Consider the following 17,978-nt stretch of genomic DNA (forward strand, 5'->3'; position numbering starts at 1 on the left):
GCTCCTTCATAGTCAAGGCAGCATGCACTTCCACACTTCAGCCAGCAGGGGGTGACCATGGACTTAATGTGACGTACACATAGTTCCACTTGGCGGAACAAGGTTTCTTAGTAGCATCCTAAGCCATACCTTCATTTGTCCACGAAGGGATGGTTTCAACCGATCAAAATCCAGATATCTTTCAACATTTGATGTTTGGGGGTGAGACGGACTTCAACAAGGAGTAAAAACAAAGAAAGTCACACGAAGTTTTCCATTATTGGGAATTTGACAACAACAGAAGTCCTTGTAGGAACATGGCGTTTGTATCCGGGGTAAGGAGAGTAAAGAACAGCAAGATTGTGGGAGTATATAGAGGTTTTGATAAAGTCCTTACAGAGTAGATTCAGGTAGATCCTTAGCCGGATGATTCAGACAAGTAAAAAAGCTTCAAATACTCTTTTAACCTCAGGATCCAGATGTGGAAGGGCTGCATGAAGTATGAATGATGGCTGGTTCAATGAAATCACACTGTCCACTTCAAGAGTGGAACAACAACTAATGGCCAAGAAATGCCAGTAAGGATCCTCACACATGACCGCAACAGACATCCTTGGATTCAGGTAAGAAACATTTTAAGTTTGTTGAAACTTTGGTGGCTGAGGATGTGTTCGTTCTTTCATAACGTACGTCCTGGTACTTGTAAAAAATATATATACACATCCTGTAACTGCACAAAGAGGAAGTACCAAAAAGAAAAGTGTTGAAAATAGGAGTACTTCCAACAGTAACAAAAAATAAGTTAAGTATAGTCACAGTAACTGAGTTGTGCAGAACTCAGCTGAGGAGGACGCTAATGAATACCACAAAGAAGAGGAACAGGAGGGCTCGTATAAATGTCTCTTCTTTTTTTGTGAAAATTCTTTCCTCCTGTTTTTTTATGTCAAGGCGCTAGGCATTGGGTTTTTCTAGTTTTGTGATTGAGGTCAAAGGGTCTTTCAAGGGGTTTCAGTTTGAGCTCCTAACGAAGCCCTTCGATCCATTTCTGTTCTGTCAGTTCATGTTGTGCTGCTGTAGAGTTATTCAGTGTTACCTTTTGTTTATCTCGGTCCCAAACAGCAGATACAAGCCCAGACCATTAGAAACCCAACAAACTCCACCAAGCAGAAAAGCAGGTTCCACAGAGATCTTTTCAAACCTAGATTGACCAGTTGCTGCTAGAAAGAAGACAGCAGGTGACATCAAGGCTTGAAGAAGGGTTCCAGACTGGACTGTGACCTAGGGCTGGGCCTGGCTGGGGTCAAAGGTTAGAAGGCTGAACCAGTAATAGCATTGAGCTGCTTCATCAGTCCCTCTAGACTGGCCATCTGCTCAGACAGGTCGTCCTGCTCGTAAACCTGAAAGACAACAAGTAGAGGTTACATGTAAGTGTTAGAAACTCCGTCCGGAACGCCTGTGTGGTATTTAAGATTTACACAGTTCACACAGGCTAGCCTGCGATTCTGCTTTCTCCGCTTGTTGTTGCATGTAACCCGTTCAATGTAGGGGTTCGGGGGTAAATGATGATGGTCTTCATAGCCCCCCCCACTCCTCTCTTTCTCCTTTTGTCTGCTTGTGTGTAACCCTAACCCTAACCCTAACCCTCCAGGACAACAGAAGGGGAATACAGAGTATGGGATGCATATTTGATAATTTATATCATATATATAATATGTAATTTATATTGTTTAAAATCATGATCCAGTGTGTTTTCTGGCGCAATAACTAACTATCTTTATAGAATGACATAGGAGATGCAAAGGGAGTGCAGTGAGATCTGGATGCAGACTGCTCACTGTTACTATGCTCTTGTTGCAGCGGTGAAGACGATGGCTGAACTACCTCTAAACCTGACTGTGGTCATGGTTGCTACCGACTCTTCAGCACAGCCATGCAGAGGAGTGTCTCATGGCATGTTAGGGTTTTATTACTACAACCACAAGTCTGTTGTTTTCAGGGTTAGAGTTATCAAACACTAAAATGTATGTCTTACAGTTGGAAGAGTGAGACACAGTTATATTGTGCATGTTTACAAAATGCTGGAGCTGTAGTTACAAAGGACAGGACACAGTCGCAATGTGACCGGCTGCACTTTAATCCTGCAGATCCTCTGTGATCACTGTGTCATGGTGTGTTTGGTTCAGCTATACAAACTGTCACCTCTGAGTGGACCGGCTTAAGTGCCTCCATCAGTGGTGTGTGTGTGTGTGTGTGTGTGTGTGTGTGTGTGTGTGTGTGTGTGTGTGTGTGTGTGTGTGTGTGTGTGTGTGTGTGTGTGTGTGTGTGTGTGTGTGTGTGTGTGTGTGTGTGTGTGTGTCAGACAGTCCAACAGTCAAGTGCACGTCTCTTCCCTACACACGCTGTGAGTTATATTGAGCATGGCTTTCGTGCAGATTTTGTTCTTGCAGTTAAAAAAAAATTCAATATTCTGCTCAGGGCTGTGGAAAACCGATAACGGCAAACATATTTCTCACACACCAAAGGTTTGTATTAATGCACAAACTTTCCATTATAATACATTGATCCTGGAGAAGAGTCACTGCCATGTGCAGTGCAGCAAACTATATGGATACACTCGGTTTTACTGTTTGTCTTGTATTTAGGGATATTTGTATTTACAGGACTTGTTTAAAGACTGTGTTTAAAGCCAACAACCTCAGATTCAACCCTGATAAATCTGCCTGGTCCAGTTAAAGCTTTTAGCCTGACCACACAGTCAGGTTCGGTCAGTGTTCGACTGGTTTCTGCCTTAGGACAACGTCACTCTCCCTCCAGTCATATATAGATTTTTATATCGCCTTCATTTAACTCATCAGTGAAGCTCGATAACAACGGGACTCAGACAGTTAAACATTCGTGATCAACCAGCAGCAGCCAGTTCACCAGCAGCACACGCCGACTGCTTTTTCTAGTCTTAAATGTAGTGTCAAAAATAAGGTCATGTAATCAGGAATAATTTAGTGATGATACAGATGCTGCTCAGTATCAGTGCTGTAAACTGAGTACAAGCCAACATGCTGGCGTGCACATTTCATATGAGTACAGATGATAAATATATATATATATATATATATATATATATATATATATATATATATATATATATATATATATATATATATATATATATTTATATATATATATATATTTATATATATATATGAGTTGTTTAACAAACTCAAACAAGGTCCTTAACTGGGACGACATAAAGTCCAAAGACTTTGACTCTGCATAGTTTTAAACCCATGTGGTTCTTTAACCGATGACAAATCAATGATTCTGGTGAAACAGCCGCACTTAGCTTGTTCTTTCCCTGTCTTACACACACACAGTGAACTCTTGACCTTTTACTTTCACTCTGAATGAGTATTTGGTATTTTCCATTTTCTATGGTCAAAAAGGCTTCTGTAAAAATCATAAAAGTGTATGAAGAACCTCACAAAACGTCTGACCTCATCTGATTTGTTGACCTGTGACAGGAGAGTTTCACTGAGCCTGTAAAAGATTCATCGATGGAATAAAATGCTTGTTGATGTTTAAACTATAGATTATATCAGATAAAACTTTATTTATCCACACATCGGGGAAATCACTTGACTATAAGGTCTCATCGTCTGTGTAGTCGTTAATAACTTAATGGATCATAGTGAGCACGTAACAAAAAGCTGCACACAAATATACAATAAGTGTGACGTTATTCTGGCAATTGTGTTGATACATTATAAAACTGCACATATTGGAATGTGATCATGTTTTATAGAAATAATGGGTAAAACTGCTTTGACATTGGACATTGGCTTTTGTAGTTATGATTATTATCATTATCATGATTATTAAATTTCACGTTAAAATTATATTTATGTTCTAAATAAAATATCCATGTATTTGGTTGTGTTTGTGTTTTCTTTTTATTTATAGTTATTTACAACACAATCTATGGTTAAAATGTAAAATCAGACTTCAGTAATATTTATTAGTCTGAATTGTTTGATGATGACATCCTTTAAAAAATATATATTTCAGAGCCAAAGTTGGTACTTAAATGTTTACTTCCTAATGTCTGCCCCCAATCATCGCGATTAGTCAGGTAATTAATACACAATTTAACTTAGTCCCCGACAATTACATTTCCTCCTGTTCAAGTTCATATTTGATATTAAAAACCCTCCAGCTTTTTTATGAAATTATTGAGTTTTTAAAGGAAATTAAACTATCCATCTGTAAGTCGATTAAGAAGATTCATATCTTAAGTAGGAACCGATCAGCTCTGTGCTGAGAGGAAACATTTTCCATATTGCACCCTCCTTCTGTGCTACTTTCAAATATGTCACTGCTCTAACAACATAATAAAAGCACTGTAGTGACTTTACTCACAGTGTGTGTGTGTCACAGTCTATTAACTGTGTGTGTGTGTGTGTGTGTGTGTGTGTGTGTGTGTGTGTGTGTGTGTGTGTGTGTGTGTGTGTGTGTGTGTGTGTGTGTGTGTGTGTGTGTGTGTGTGTGTGTGTGTGTGTGTGGCAAGGATGAGATGGATAGGCCAGGGGGCTGATGGGAAAAGACCCGATCAATTACAGAGATAGAGGAGCAGATGAAGAGAAAGACCTGCTGACCTTTATCACTCTCTCTCCTCTGAACCATCTTTCCATCTCATTTTCTCCACTCCTCCTTATCAGATCACCCTGCCCTCTTTTTTGTCTCTCCTCTCGTCTTCTGTCTCCTTCACTCCTCCTTTCCTCTCCCCTCTTCATCTCCTCTCCTCTCCTTTTCTGGTACATCTCACCTTTCCTCATCCTCATTCCCTCATCCTTCTTCCCCCTGGAGCATCCCCCTCTCTTCCTGTTGCTAGGGCAACTCCCCCTGCTTGTCTACCTTTTTGGTCCACCTTTCTTTTCTCCCTTATATCTCTCCTCTCCTCATTTCATTTCCTTTCTTTTCCTGGTCTGGCCCTCATGGAGAATTCTTCTCTTCCCATTGCCGTGTTGATGCTTCCTCTTGTCCCATTGTCATTGAGTCACACATCAATATTTAAAAATCCCTGACGTCCAGCATCCCTCCATATCATTTTCTGTCATTTATCTCATTCCTTGTCCTCTTCTGCCTTCCCTCCTCCTCCCTTCATCCATTTCTCTCCCTCCTCCACTCTCCCTGTTTGCTTTCATTCATCAGTTCTCCAGTCTCATCTCATCCTCTTCTCCACCTTTTCTCTTTCCCATTTTCAGCCTCCACAGCTAATTTCCTGCATCCACTTCCCCTCCACCATTATTTTCTAGACCCATCCTCTTATCCTCTCTCTTCTTCCCTCCCTTTTCCATTCTTCTCCCCACAGTTTTTATTTCTCTTGTTTCATTTTCCTCTCTGCCCTCCTCCTCTACCTTTCTAGCTCTGCACAGGTTCTGTCACTAATGAAAAACCACCTACACACCAGAGGAAAGGGAAACAGGTGTAGTGACAAAGTTGTGCAGTTGTGTGTATGTATGTGTGTGTCTCTGTGTGTGTGTGTCTGTGAGAGAGTGTCTGTCTGTGTGTGTCTGTGTGTGTGGGTGTGTGTGGGTGTGTGAGAGAGAGAGTATGTTTGTGTGTGTTTGTGTGAGTCTGTGTTTGGGTGTGTTTGATTCGGAACTAAAAACTAAAATCTCAAACTCCTCCAGTTGTGTTTATAAGTTGGATTAGAACTCAGCTCATTATTTGTCTATGGTTATTACGATTATTCGTAGTATAATAATCAGAATGAAACTAGAACACACGTCTCCAACAAGGTGTTGCAGTGATAAACGTTTATGTGGGTCTTTGTAAATGTAAATCCATGGAGTTTGTTTGTTGTGGCAAGTTATACTTTGCTTGGCTCAATGTTTGAAAATGTTTCCCAACTGAAATGTCAGGGAAACCAGGCTGAAACCTAATGGGACGATGTTTGCTGTGGACACAGTAACGTACCTCTGGTGTAAACATTAGTCATTTTGTCTGGACTCACGTTAGCAGCTGAATCCTCGTCGGGTTTCGTTTCTCCCTCTTCTGGGAAGTCTGGCGCCGTCGGAACCGAGACCGGCAGCAGAGGCGATCGAGCCTTACCCGCCTGACCCAGAGAGGCCGTCTTCACCTGGGGCTTTGGGAGGCTAGCACCTGGGCAAGACAGGACCACAGGTCGTTTCAAAATATATTTAACAAGAAAAGTATGTATTTCTGTCAATCAACTCATCAATCCTTTTTCTTTTATAAATGCAGTTCTTTCACAGCAGAACTGCAGAGCAAGAATGAAATCGAAATGTCATCAACCTGAAAGGCCTGAAAGATGAATCCATCCACTGTCTACGCTGCTCTTCTATTCTAGAGCCAAAACCAACGGACATTGGGCCAGACCCTGGACAAAATGCCATCATATCACAACTCTGCTTCCAAAGATGGCGGCCACGTTGTCTGAGATGTTTTAGCTCGATTGTACAAGGTGTGAACAGTTTGAGGGGGGGGGGGGGAGTTACATTGCATTGACTGTCAGCTGATGCTAAGCATGCTCAAATTCTAAATATAGCATGATAAGATGCATACATGTTAACACTCTGCTATATAACAGACAACAATCATTTCCTTCTCTGTTGTTGTTCTGTCAACCAATAGCAAACAGTCTTACTGTATGTCTGACCTTTCAGAGAACAGCCCACCAGAGAGCAGAAAATTGAATAACATTTCATTGCAGCACCTTCCAGGTTCATAAAACCATGTTCTGCTCTACTGGTCTAAAACCTTGTGAGGCAGCTGCATCTCTTGCAAGCGAGAATCCAGATTTTCAGACTCTAGGCTTATTGCTCGTGGCTGAAGCAGGGAGACACACGGCAACCATTTAGTAGCAACTATTTTTTAGAGAGTATACAATGACATGTTATTAATAATGTAACTTTTTATTATTATAACCGTTAGTCCATCACGTAAAATACCGGTAGTGAGCGAGAATTTGAGTGTGTGTGAGTGTGTTTGTTTCTTTGTGTCTTTGTGATAGAGTAACGCAACACTAGTCATCATGACAACACAGGGTTAGGGACCATTCTGAGCATGATGTCTGTTGTCTATAGTGTCTATAGAACCTGTGTTGGCTACGGTCCATACTCACGACTCTCAGCTCAACTCCTCTGTAAGCCCCACCCACACCCACAGATCAACACAACAGTGAATTAGTGATGAGCCCATTCACACCAACGAGCTGGATACAATCTGTTGATGGTGGATTGTGACCGTGTTGGCAAAAGAGCTAAAAGGCCCAAATACAAGGGTTGGCCTTCAGAGGTGCTCTAAATGAAGGAGAGGCTTTAGACAGGAAGTTCCTTGTTTACTTGTTCTGTTTTGCTGTATAGCAGTAATGAACTTACCACATACCTTAATATGGCCACATGTTTATATTTTTTTATTTGGTGTTAATGTTTAAAAAGCACAATTTGACTTTAGTTTTTACTCATCACTTCACAAAGGGTTCGAATTGTTTGCATTTTCTTCAAATAAAGGAAAGTAAAATATAGCACAGAAGAAAAAGTGTTTTCACTCTTCTCCCGACTAAGCTCCTCAACAGTGATCGATGTTCCATACAATCAACAGCAATGCGTCATTTGAATATTTTTTCAAACACTTCCGATAAAGACTTCCCAGATGGCTCCCTGTAACAAAGCATCTGCTCCGTCACGTGAGTCTGCAGACAACTATCAGAAAGCTACGACACACTCACTCTCACTTGAATGACCTAAGTCGTGAGTTTAACTATTTTCCATTTGTCTAAACTTTCAGCTGTGTGAAACATTACCAGCTTACAAGGACACAAGAGTAAGACAAGACTTAGTATCTCTCAGTCGCAGTGTTTTTCTTTCCACTGACGTTGTGTGGCGCTGAATGTCTGTATTCTGTAAATGTGCTGACGATGCTGCCAGCTTCATTTCTAAAATGAAGCCGAACCAAATGTGTTGGTGTGACTTCTGAGCACGCTGCTGTCGGACTGAATCTAAACTGAACAAGCTCCAGAAAAACACAATGAGCTGCAGCAGCACAGAGCTCAAGAAAAGGTTACACATACACACTGGAAGAAGCCATAAAAGAGAGTTTCACGGTGCCTGGCTCACCCTCGGGGGATTTGTCAGAGAGAAGGGTGAGGTGAGGTGGGGGGGGGGGGGGCTCAGAGAGGTAGATATATTTACCAGACAAGCTGGAAGTGAGGTGTGAAACACCCGCCGGGGTTCACATCAGCAGTGTCTGTCTGTTTCTGGGTCAAAGGCAAAGAGACGGGAGATTTACAGCGATGGGAGGTGAAGATGGAGGGGGCGGGGCTATTGATCCCGAGTACAGCTTGAGATAAAAACAGTTTGAAATCAAGTCTTTGAGGAAACGTCGAGTCTCCAGAGGGAGACAGCCGACATTCTCCTGGTTTCAACAGCGGCGTTGTGTCTCTGCTTTTTCCTTTGTGTGTGTCTGCAGTCCACCTGCCTGACCAATGAGGGAGCAGCAGACAGGTCACGTGATTCTTATGTTCATGCTCACAGAAGAGAATTCTAACTCACACTTTAAACATAAGCCATGAAATATTTTATTATTTTTGATTTACTCAAATTAAGTTGATTTGATATTTTATAATATTACATTTATTATATTACTTTGGTTTTGTTTCTATAAAATTTGGAATCATTTTATAATTTGCATCACTGACTCTGCCTCAAGCTTTTCTTAGTATCAGACATTGAGTCTCTCAGCGTTAAACTGTCCATTCAGGATGAATTAGGTTAAGTAAGTTCCACCATCATACTTTCCTCTGAGCTTCGGGACTCAATTTAAAAAGCCATGAAACTCTCAGTTTTAATAAGGCATCTAAAATGAAGGAGGACGAGGAGGTCGATTCTGTGGGAAAAAAACTCTTTGCTCCACTCAAACTCAAAAATAGACGTGGCTGATATTTCTAATTCAAACTTATCTGTTTTCACGGCAGCTACATAATTGCCGTTGGATTTGTTCCATTTTAAATTTAAGTTCCTGGCTCAGGCTTCAATTACGATGGAAAATTAACCCTGTTCTCGTTGAGCAGAGAACCAAGGAGGCAGGGACGGATGGTTGAATGTCATCACACCTGTTGTTGGTAGAGCAAGCCATATCATCTTGTTTGCCCCCTGGTGGCTGGCTGCAGTACAGGTCATAAACCCCTCCTCTTCCATGTTAGCAGATCCATCAAAGTAGACGTTAAATAAATGTTTGTCAAAGATGTTTCTGTCATTTCAGTTCGTTCTTATCTCACTGATGTTTGTTCAAGTGCTTCTGATCAGTTTGGTTTAAATTAGTTATTTGATGATATAAAAACGTCATGATTGACAGCTGGGATTGACTCAGGATTAGTCAAGAAAGAAATAGAAATAAGAAATATTTCTATTTTGACCATAATCCAGAAACCACAGATGACGTCACGGTGCCGATGGATCAACATCAGATCTAGTGTCGAATAAATATATATCCCTGTGCAGGCTTCTATCCATCTTCCATATCCATCTGTCATCAACCTCTCCTCTTTCTCTCTCTCCTTCTCTCCACCTCTAACCACAACAATCCACTTAAACATTAGGAACAATCTCATTGTTTCCACAGAGGGAGTCGTTCAGGATAAACACACAAGCAAGACCAACAACGAGCAGACGCCATCGCTCACTGCTCTGTTTTCCCAGTTTGATAGAGGTAAGAGGGGGGGGGGAGGTCTGGTGGAGGTATTGTGCTGTCGGGGGCAGAGGGTGGAAGGTGTGTGTGTCGGGGGGGGGGGGGGTCACTCGGAGAGTCTTGCAGATTGTGGCTGCAGGGTTGCTATTTCGGAGAGAAAGGTTTCCAGGAGCTGAAAATCAATGTTAATCTGAGGCCACCTGGGCGTGTAAACAGATCTGTAATGGAAGTAAATACACACACACAAACACACACACACACACAGATGATACACACTAACACAAAGCATTATACCCACATAAATACACCCCCTTCATACTCAGGGATCATTTGTACGAGGCTTGTCTTGTGTTCATGCTTCTGCAGGTGATCACAGAGGGAAAGAGATCAAAAAGAATGAATGACAGAAAGAGATAGAAAGTAAACGAAAAAAAGAAAAACAAGTGGATAAGGGAATATTTTGCTCTTCCCTTAAGTAAGTTCAAAATTAGTGGCAGTCAGCTAACACACTAATTATGTTTATATGAAGAGACAAAATGTCTTGGTAGAAATGAGTAAAATCAGGATCATTTTTTGTTTCTTCTTTTGTTTGATCTCATTTCTCTTCTCCAAGTGTTGGATTCTTGAGATGTTAAAGAATCATTTCTAAGTTGGCGATTGTTGATTCAGCCATTGACTTTTAAAGACATGATTTTATAACATGTCCTGTGTGGTGTGGTTCTCTGCTGTTCACACTGCTCCTGGATTCAGACTCGATACAGGAGCTCAGGAGGAGGAGGAGGAGGAGGAGGAGGAGGAGGAGGAGCTGAGTGTGATCCTCCAGAGAAGATCCAGAGAACGGAGGAGCTCAGTGTGAAGCCGCTCGCCTTCCCTCGACCTGAGCGCCGCTTTTGACACCATATCCCACTCCATCCTCCTTGACAGACTTGCCTCCATACCCCTAGACTGGTTCCGCTCATATCTCCATGGCCGTACTCAGTTCATCCAGTTAAAATCATTCACATCCGACCCCTCCCCCCTCTCCTCTGGTGTTCCCCAGGGCTCTGTCCTTGGCCCTATCCTATTCATCATCTACCTCCTCCCACTTGGACTGATCTTCCGTAAATTCAACATCAACTTCCACTGTTATGCGGACGACACCCAGCTCTACGTTTCCTCCAAACCCTCTTCCACCTTCCCACCCTCCTCCCTCTGTGCCTGTTTACAGGAAATCAAATCCTGGTTCTCCTCCAATTTCCTCAAACTGAACAGTGAAAAAACCGAGGCAGTCATCATCGGCTCTAAGCACACTCTCACCAAACAGCCCACAGTTACTGTGTGCTGACGTTGATGTTCTGCTGCTGCTCTGCTTTGTGCATTTTAAAACTTTTGATCTAACTGTATTGCTGACTGTTGTACGGCGACCTTGAAAGGCGCCTTATAAAATAAAAATGTATTATTAAGCAGCTGATGAGCTAAACACACGCAAGATTAATTGACAGTCTATTACAACCTTTATGAACCATGCACCTGGTGCAGTGACTTTTTCTGTGATGATATAAACAAATTTAGATTTGGAAGCATCCTCAAAGAATTTACATCATGTGATGTAGGGTCAGAGAAAGAGAGAGAGAGAGAGAGAGAGTGAGAGAGAGAGAGAGAGAGAGAAAGAGAGAGAGAGAGAGAGAGAGAGAGAGAGAGAGAGAGAGAGAGAGAGAGAGAGAGAGAGAGAGAGAGAGAGAGAGAGAGAGATCTAACCCGCTGGCTAATGTCAAAGTCAGTTACAGTACATCCTGTAACACACAAACACAAACTGTGTAGCAGCCTGAGGCTCATGCATTTTGCTTGTCTGTGTCCTGCCCCCTAGTCTCATCTGCCCCCTAGTCTCATCTGCCCCCTAGACTCATCTGCCCCCTAGTCTGTGCTGGAGTTGGGACCTTGATTGACCAGCTGCCTTTAAAAGCTCCACTCCTGCTCTCAGTCTTCGCTGGACTAGAGACTAAGTTCAAGTCAGTTGTAGCAGCTGCAAATCGCAAGATTTAAGATTCCGAGACGTCCTGTTAGTCCCGTGTCCTGACTGTGTCTGTCTCCCTGCCCAGGACCAGCAGCTGGACAACTGCCCAACTCCAGCTTCAGAGTTCTACCTGCCCGCCTGCTTTACTGGACATTCCAATAAACCTTATTGTGACTTTACTTCTGTCTCAGCCTCTGCCTCTCATACACAGCTCTCAGTGACATTGAAGGGAAATGTTCTCTGGTTGGTTGTGACAAAGTCAAAGTAAAAATGGAAATATGAAGAATCAAAATAACTGATTAAAGTTAACTTTATTACACAAACATGGGTTAATGGCTAAAAGCTCAGCTAATGAGTGACTTCATTCATTCAGAAATTGTCTTGTTATAAAAGTTCAACTCTCACGTTGTGTCAAATGATGTCATAGTTGGCTCCTTACATTAGTTTCCAGCTTAGACACACACGCACACTTTTTACTCATTTGTGAAATGCCCAACACACATCTGTACTCACTGGACTGTGGAAGCATGGATGTGTACACCTTAGGGTCGATGGTCCCCATGGGGGGGGGCAGCAGTGGGTTGGTGAAACTTCGTAGCGGGTGCGTGGGCCGCACACAGGCCGTTGGGATGCTCCGAGCATTCGTTGCCTGGACCTCCTCAGAGGCTGCAGCTGAAGTCGGAGCGCCCGGAACTGGACCGACCACAGGGGGGTGCTCAACCGGCAGGGGGGAGGAGCCTGGAAGGAGGGGAGGGGCCGGCTGTGGTGGAGGCTGCTGCTGCAGGAGAGGATTGGTGCAGATCTCCGAGGGCATCGCTAAAGCAGAAGAAGTTAGAGCAGAATTAGAAGAAATATTAGGACACATGATCCTTAAAGGGCCCATATTATGAAAATGCCACCTTTGTAGAGCTTCTACACGTTAATTTGGGTATCTGGCATGTCTACCGTCCCAAAAACTGTGGAAAAACACAACTCCCACGATTTCTTGTGGTCCCTCTCTGTCAGAAACTGTATGCTTGAGTGCCTCCAATGGGATTATTGCAAATGCCTACGTCAAGTCAGTTATAGACCACTCCCCCCATCGCTCGACCCACCAATGGATAGAACCACCATAGATTTAAGAACCACCCACTTTATTGACGGTCCATCGGTTTGCGCCGCCATTGCATTCTTGCGAGACTTGGAAACTCTTGGATAAGCTACCTAGCAGCATGAAACGAATTCGACCACCGAGATGCTCAGTGCTGGGCTGCACAAATCAGCCCACAGCTCTTCATGTGACTCCAGCTTCAGAAGACACAAGCTTGAGATGGATTGAGTTCATATATGATGGCCACCACCGGAGCCTAGAGCCCGGAGCCACCGCGTAGCTCGTAGCTCGTAGCCCGGAGCCTGGAGCCCGGGAGACGAGAGCACGGACCCGGGAGAGCGAGCTGTTGGTGTTTTTTCCAGGTAGGAGCTCGGAGCTGCTTCACTGTGTTGATGCTGTGGTTGTGCTGCCTCAGCTGGCTGTGACTTTGTTGTTGTTAGCAGCAGCAGCTAACGCTGGCTTCTGTGTGTGTGTGTTTTGCCCCGGTAGAAGCAGCATGTATACAAAACAGCTTTTTGTCGGGAGCTAACGTTAGCTTGCTGCTAGCGACGCTAACGCTAGCCTAGCGTTAGCTGCGGCACCGGCACCTCCGTGCACCGCCGCTGTCGGGTCCGGGACGTCCCGGTGATCGCTCCCCGGAGGTGCCGGTGTTAGCTCTCGGAGTCTAGCTTGTGTGTGTGTGTGTGTGTGGCGTCCCGGGCATGCAGCACGTTCACATAGAAACCAATGCACTCGGAGGCTAGCCCGACTCGTAGCTTCTGTGTGTGTCTGTCTTTGTTAGAAACTAGCACTGGAACGTGTTTAAGGAACCCCCCCCGGTCTCCGGTTGCATTGTACGGGTGCCGGGGGGCTCGCTCAGCGCCCGGGTGGCGAAGCGGAGGAGGAGGAGTGGGGGAGAGAGCTGTGCATTAAATTTTTTGGCTCTTACAGATTTGCTCCACGCAGCCCGAGCTGCACGAACCGTTGCTGGTCACCAGCAGCTCGCTGCCGCCTCCGTCGCTCGCTTTATAATAGACTCATACCCGGGTTTTAAGTGCATTTCGCTGCAAAAGTTGCAGCAGTGTTAGCTTCCAAAGCTAGCCCCCACATCCCTTTGCCTGTGTGTGTGTGTGTCTGTGTCTATCTGTGTGTGTGCGAGCGCTCAGATACAATTATATACTGTATACACACATATATAATGCATGTATTTAAATAAATGTACATCCTTATCAGAGGGTGTAGTAGTTTTAAAATTGTAGCTTCAATGAAGAAACACAACAAACAAATACAGAAATATGTGCAGGACAGTGACTTAAAATTATTTAAACAACCTTACATATGCTAAGGAGAGATTTAAGACGTGAAAGTGGATGTGTGTGTGTGTGTGTGATTGACAGGGGGGGCGGGGTGGTAAGAGGGGGGCGGGGCGGTGAGAGAGGGGGGGGGGGCTGAAAAGAGGTCAATCTGAGGAGGGCTGTTTTAGACAGGGTAAAAAGGCTGTTGTTTTAAATGATCCTTGTGGTATTTTGACCAAAAATGTTACAGACATTTCAATAAGACCCCAAGGAACCATATCAACTTGTGGTAAAATGGGCATAATATGTCTCCTTTAACATCTTTAACATTTTTTCATAGTTTTTGCTTTGATGGAGGCGATTAAATTAAAAACACTGCTTTAGAGATTACTGGTTTTTCAGAAAGGCAGTGAAAAAAGAAAGTGTGTTTAAGAAAACGTGGGAGAGCAAGGACAAGACACTAATTACATGTGCTGTCGCTGTGTTTTCATTTACCAGATAAGATGAGAGAAAGAGGAAAAACCAAAAGAATGAGAGAGACACTCAAAGAGAAAAGGATGGGGGTGGGAGGGGGTGAGTTGGATGATGAAAGGGGAAAGAGGAAAGAGAGGAGCAATCACATAGAAAGAACTGAGAGATGTTTAACAGTTCAGGGAGCTGAAACAGAGAAGCATCCATCCTACGGAGACATATATAGCAGCTTGCCTGTTCCAAAACAATGAACATGCTACTGGTACCATAGCAACACACGTCTGGTACATATGCTATTTAAGTATCAGAGGGTCGGGACAGGCTTAATGAAATGCATCACTTCAGCCTACTACCTTCTGGCCAGTGGACTTGTCGTCTTCCACAAAGTATCGGCCGTGCGCTTTTTCCACTCGGGAGAAAAACACACTTTCCATCACTGTGTGGCAGAGGTGAGGTGGTCTGACAATTCCTACAAGCATTGAAGCTGTTGACCAATCACAACAGAGTGAACCAGCTGACCAATCAGAGCAGACTGTGGGCCTTAAAGAGACAGGAGCTAAAGTGTTTGAGACAGAGGCTGAAAAGAGGAGCTGCAGCAATGGACAGTCTGAGGAAAGTGATTCATTCCTCAGACTGTCAAGAAAACATTTTACATTATTAACACTAATTAAAATCGTCCACCTGAATATGTACAATATATGTTCCCTTTTAAATGCAACAGCAATCAATTAAATGACGAGGAGGAGTTTCAAGTATCATTATAATGGAGCCAGTGCCATGAAACAAGAATCACACAAAAAGGTCAAACAAGCTGCAGATTTATCAGCTTGATTTATATGTTTAATCCTCTAATGTGATTTTACACAATAAAAAGTGCTGTTATGGTTTCCTTCTGTGCACATTACACATACACATTACATCCCTCTCTCTCTGGTGCTCCCTCATTCCTTTACGTGTTCTTTCCCACCAGAGCAGAACACCTGAAATCCATGAACCACCCAAGAGAAGAAGTGAAGCCTGAGGCAGAGACAAGAGCTGGTGGCACGTTTTCCTCCTCTTCTCTCTTCTCAGCATTTGTTTTAGACGGCTGGGTTCTCAGTATTTTTAGCTTGTTGTTTTAGTTTGTGATGAAGATTTGCTATTTTTTTAGTTTTAGATTAGTTTAGATTCTTCAAGTGGCTGCAGGGGATGGTTAGGTGTGACGTTTCATTTCATTCAAATCTTTTGTTCTTTTGCTGGGATCTCCACCCCCTGTTGCTTTCTTTGTCATTATTCTGTTTAAAATAAATATTCTATACGTCTACGTCTGACTTCATCCAGCATTAGGTACACATCTGAATCTGTCTGGTCTCTCTCAGCCGATCTTTTTATTGTGGTCAGATGTTTACAGTTGTTTCTTATTGTGTAACTTCAGTTTGTGTAATCTGCCTCTTTAACAGCCACCGTGTGACTCTTACATTTTATTTGCCTCGCTCCATCATTAGCTGCCTCGTCCCGCCCCTCCGTCAGCTCATAAGTGTGTTTTGCCAGCAGTGATCAGCCCTCCCAGTGGGTCGGCTAATTCAATGACTCTGAAGCTTCTTCACGTCTCTGCTGTTGTTAAATCATTGATACAAGCCAACCAGGAATTAGACAATTACTGAATTATTGCTCCCAATCATGTCGTTTAGCATTTAGCTACACTGCAAACTGGGGCTTGAGTACGAAGACGGGAGGCGGAGAAGAGTGGAGAGGAATGGGAAGATTAAGATGTAGTTTAAAACAATGTTCTTATTAAAGATTCAAGTGGTATTTCAAAGATTTTCATGCAAACAAATGTGTGTTAAATCACCACCCAAAGCAGAATACATTAACACAAAGATAATCAAACCTATTGTTCCCTAAGGAAAATATTTACTGTATATAATTGCTGTTTTATGATTTTAGTGTGACATTCCCAGAACAAAACATTCAGTTTTAGAGAGAAAAAGCTTTGAGGATTAGAGTTAACAAATATTTCTGACCAATCGTACACAACCTCTGGAAATATTTTCATGGTTTCTGAAGAATAAGTTCCTCAAATACAATAAAGACACCAATTAATTACTTCTGCCAAAGAGATTGTGTTCTCATCTGCACTTATTAGTTGATGATTTTTACCAGGAAAACTAGATCAGAAACTAGGGGGATTTGTTGGGTCTAGGCGAAGATATTCGCTCTAGACAAGAAACATACCTGTACCTGTTTTCTGTTGTTCTGTTATTTTTACCCGGAGAATTTCTCTACAGTATTGTCATCAGTATCAGAAGTCGTATCATTGTGGTACCTGGTGTGTAACCTCTGTCCACCGTCAGGCTGGGGAAAGGCATCGGCCTCAGGCTGAACTTGTTGTGTGAGAAGCTGCAGGAAGGTGAAGGCAGGATACCAGGATACTGAGACGAGTCCAGAGCCGGCACCGGGATCGCACTAACAACCGCTGAGCACACACAACAAAAATGGAATCAGTAAACTGAGTCTCAATGGCACCTCGGAAGAAAGAGGTCACAGTCATCATGAACACAGAGACCTGGAGAAACAGAACATATATCCCGACCTTGAGAGGAAACTGCAGGGAGTATTATGTAGGAGCAGAGAAACATTTTCATATATAAAAAACTAAAAAGGTTCATAGTTCATATAACTCATGGAGAGTTGAGACATATTAAGTTCATGTTTCTATTTTAAAAAAAAAATATGTTTAATTGTTTAGCAAAGTCTGATGACAAAACAAGTCAGATTTCTTGTATTTATTGAATTCAACACAATATTAGTACTTCTATCATTTTTTATGGTTTATTCACTCACAGAACATTTTATCTGAGATTATACAGAATTCAGAGATAATGAAACATTTTAGAAATTAAATTACAGTGAGGAAAAAAAACACAAGAACATTTGTCCTGCAGAAGTAAAAGACAGGTATATAGGTATATATTTCTCTAAATATTGATTTTTGTTCATATCAAATAAACGTAGTGAGTCTGATGTTATGATGAATATAAATGACATTGAAAAATAAAAGTTAGATTTTTTCATTTTATTTAGCATTCTTTAGGATTAGTTAAAGTTGTAATGTAAACAAAGGTTGGATAGAAGATGATATAAAATGAATGTGTTCACATCCTTAGTTTTTTCTCTATTGAAGCTTTTTACTTTTAAGCAATAACGCTTGAAGAATTGGGAAATTGTCTTTGCGAACAAGAGGTCTGACAGACAGACAGACGGACGGACGGACAGACAGACAGACAGACGGACAGACAGACAGACAGACAGACAGACAGACAGACAGACAGACAGACAGACAGACAGACAGACAGACAGACAGACAGACAGACAGACAGACAGACAGACAGACAGACAGACAGACAGACAGACCGACCGACCGACAGACAGACAGACAGACAGACAGACAGACAGACAGACAGACAGACAGACAGACAGACAGACA

The 17,978-nt window shown here is 42.7% G+C and overlaps 1 protein-coding gene across 1 annotated transcript in view; it reads right to left on the bottom strand.

The window, feature by feature from the left end:
- Positions 1-1,286: 1,286 nt before the first annotated feature.
- dcc (DCC netrin 1 receptor) overlaps positions 1,287-17,978 on the bottom strand; it is a 113,099-nt gene continuing 96,407 nt past the window's right edge. The window contains exons 26-29 of the mRNA XM_061074979.1: positions 16,818-16,967; positions 12,191-12,493; positions 5,990-6,138; positions 1,287-1,376 (exon numbers count right to left, since the gene is read on the bottom strand). Coding sequence (XP_060930962.1) covers positions 1,287-1,376; positions 5,990-6,138; positions 12,191-12,493; positions 16,818-16,967 — 692 coding nt within the window. The remainder of the gene's footprint in view (positions 1,377-5,989; positions 6,139-12,190; positions 12,494-16,817; positions 16,968-17,978) is intronic.

The sequence above is a fragment of the Limanda limanda genome, chromosome 1, assembly GCF_963576545.1.
Source record: "Limanda limanda chromosome 1, fLimLim1.1, whole genome shotgun sequence".
Classification (NCBI taxonomy): Eukaryota; Metazoa; Chordata; class Actinopteri; order Pleuronectiformes; family Pleuronectidae; genus Limanda; species Limanda limanda.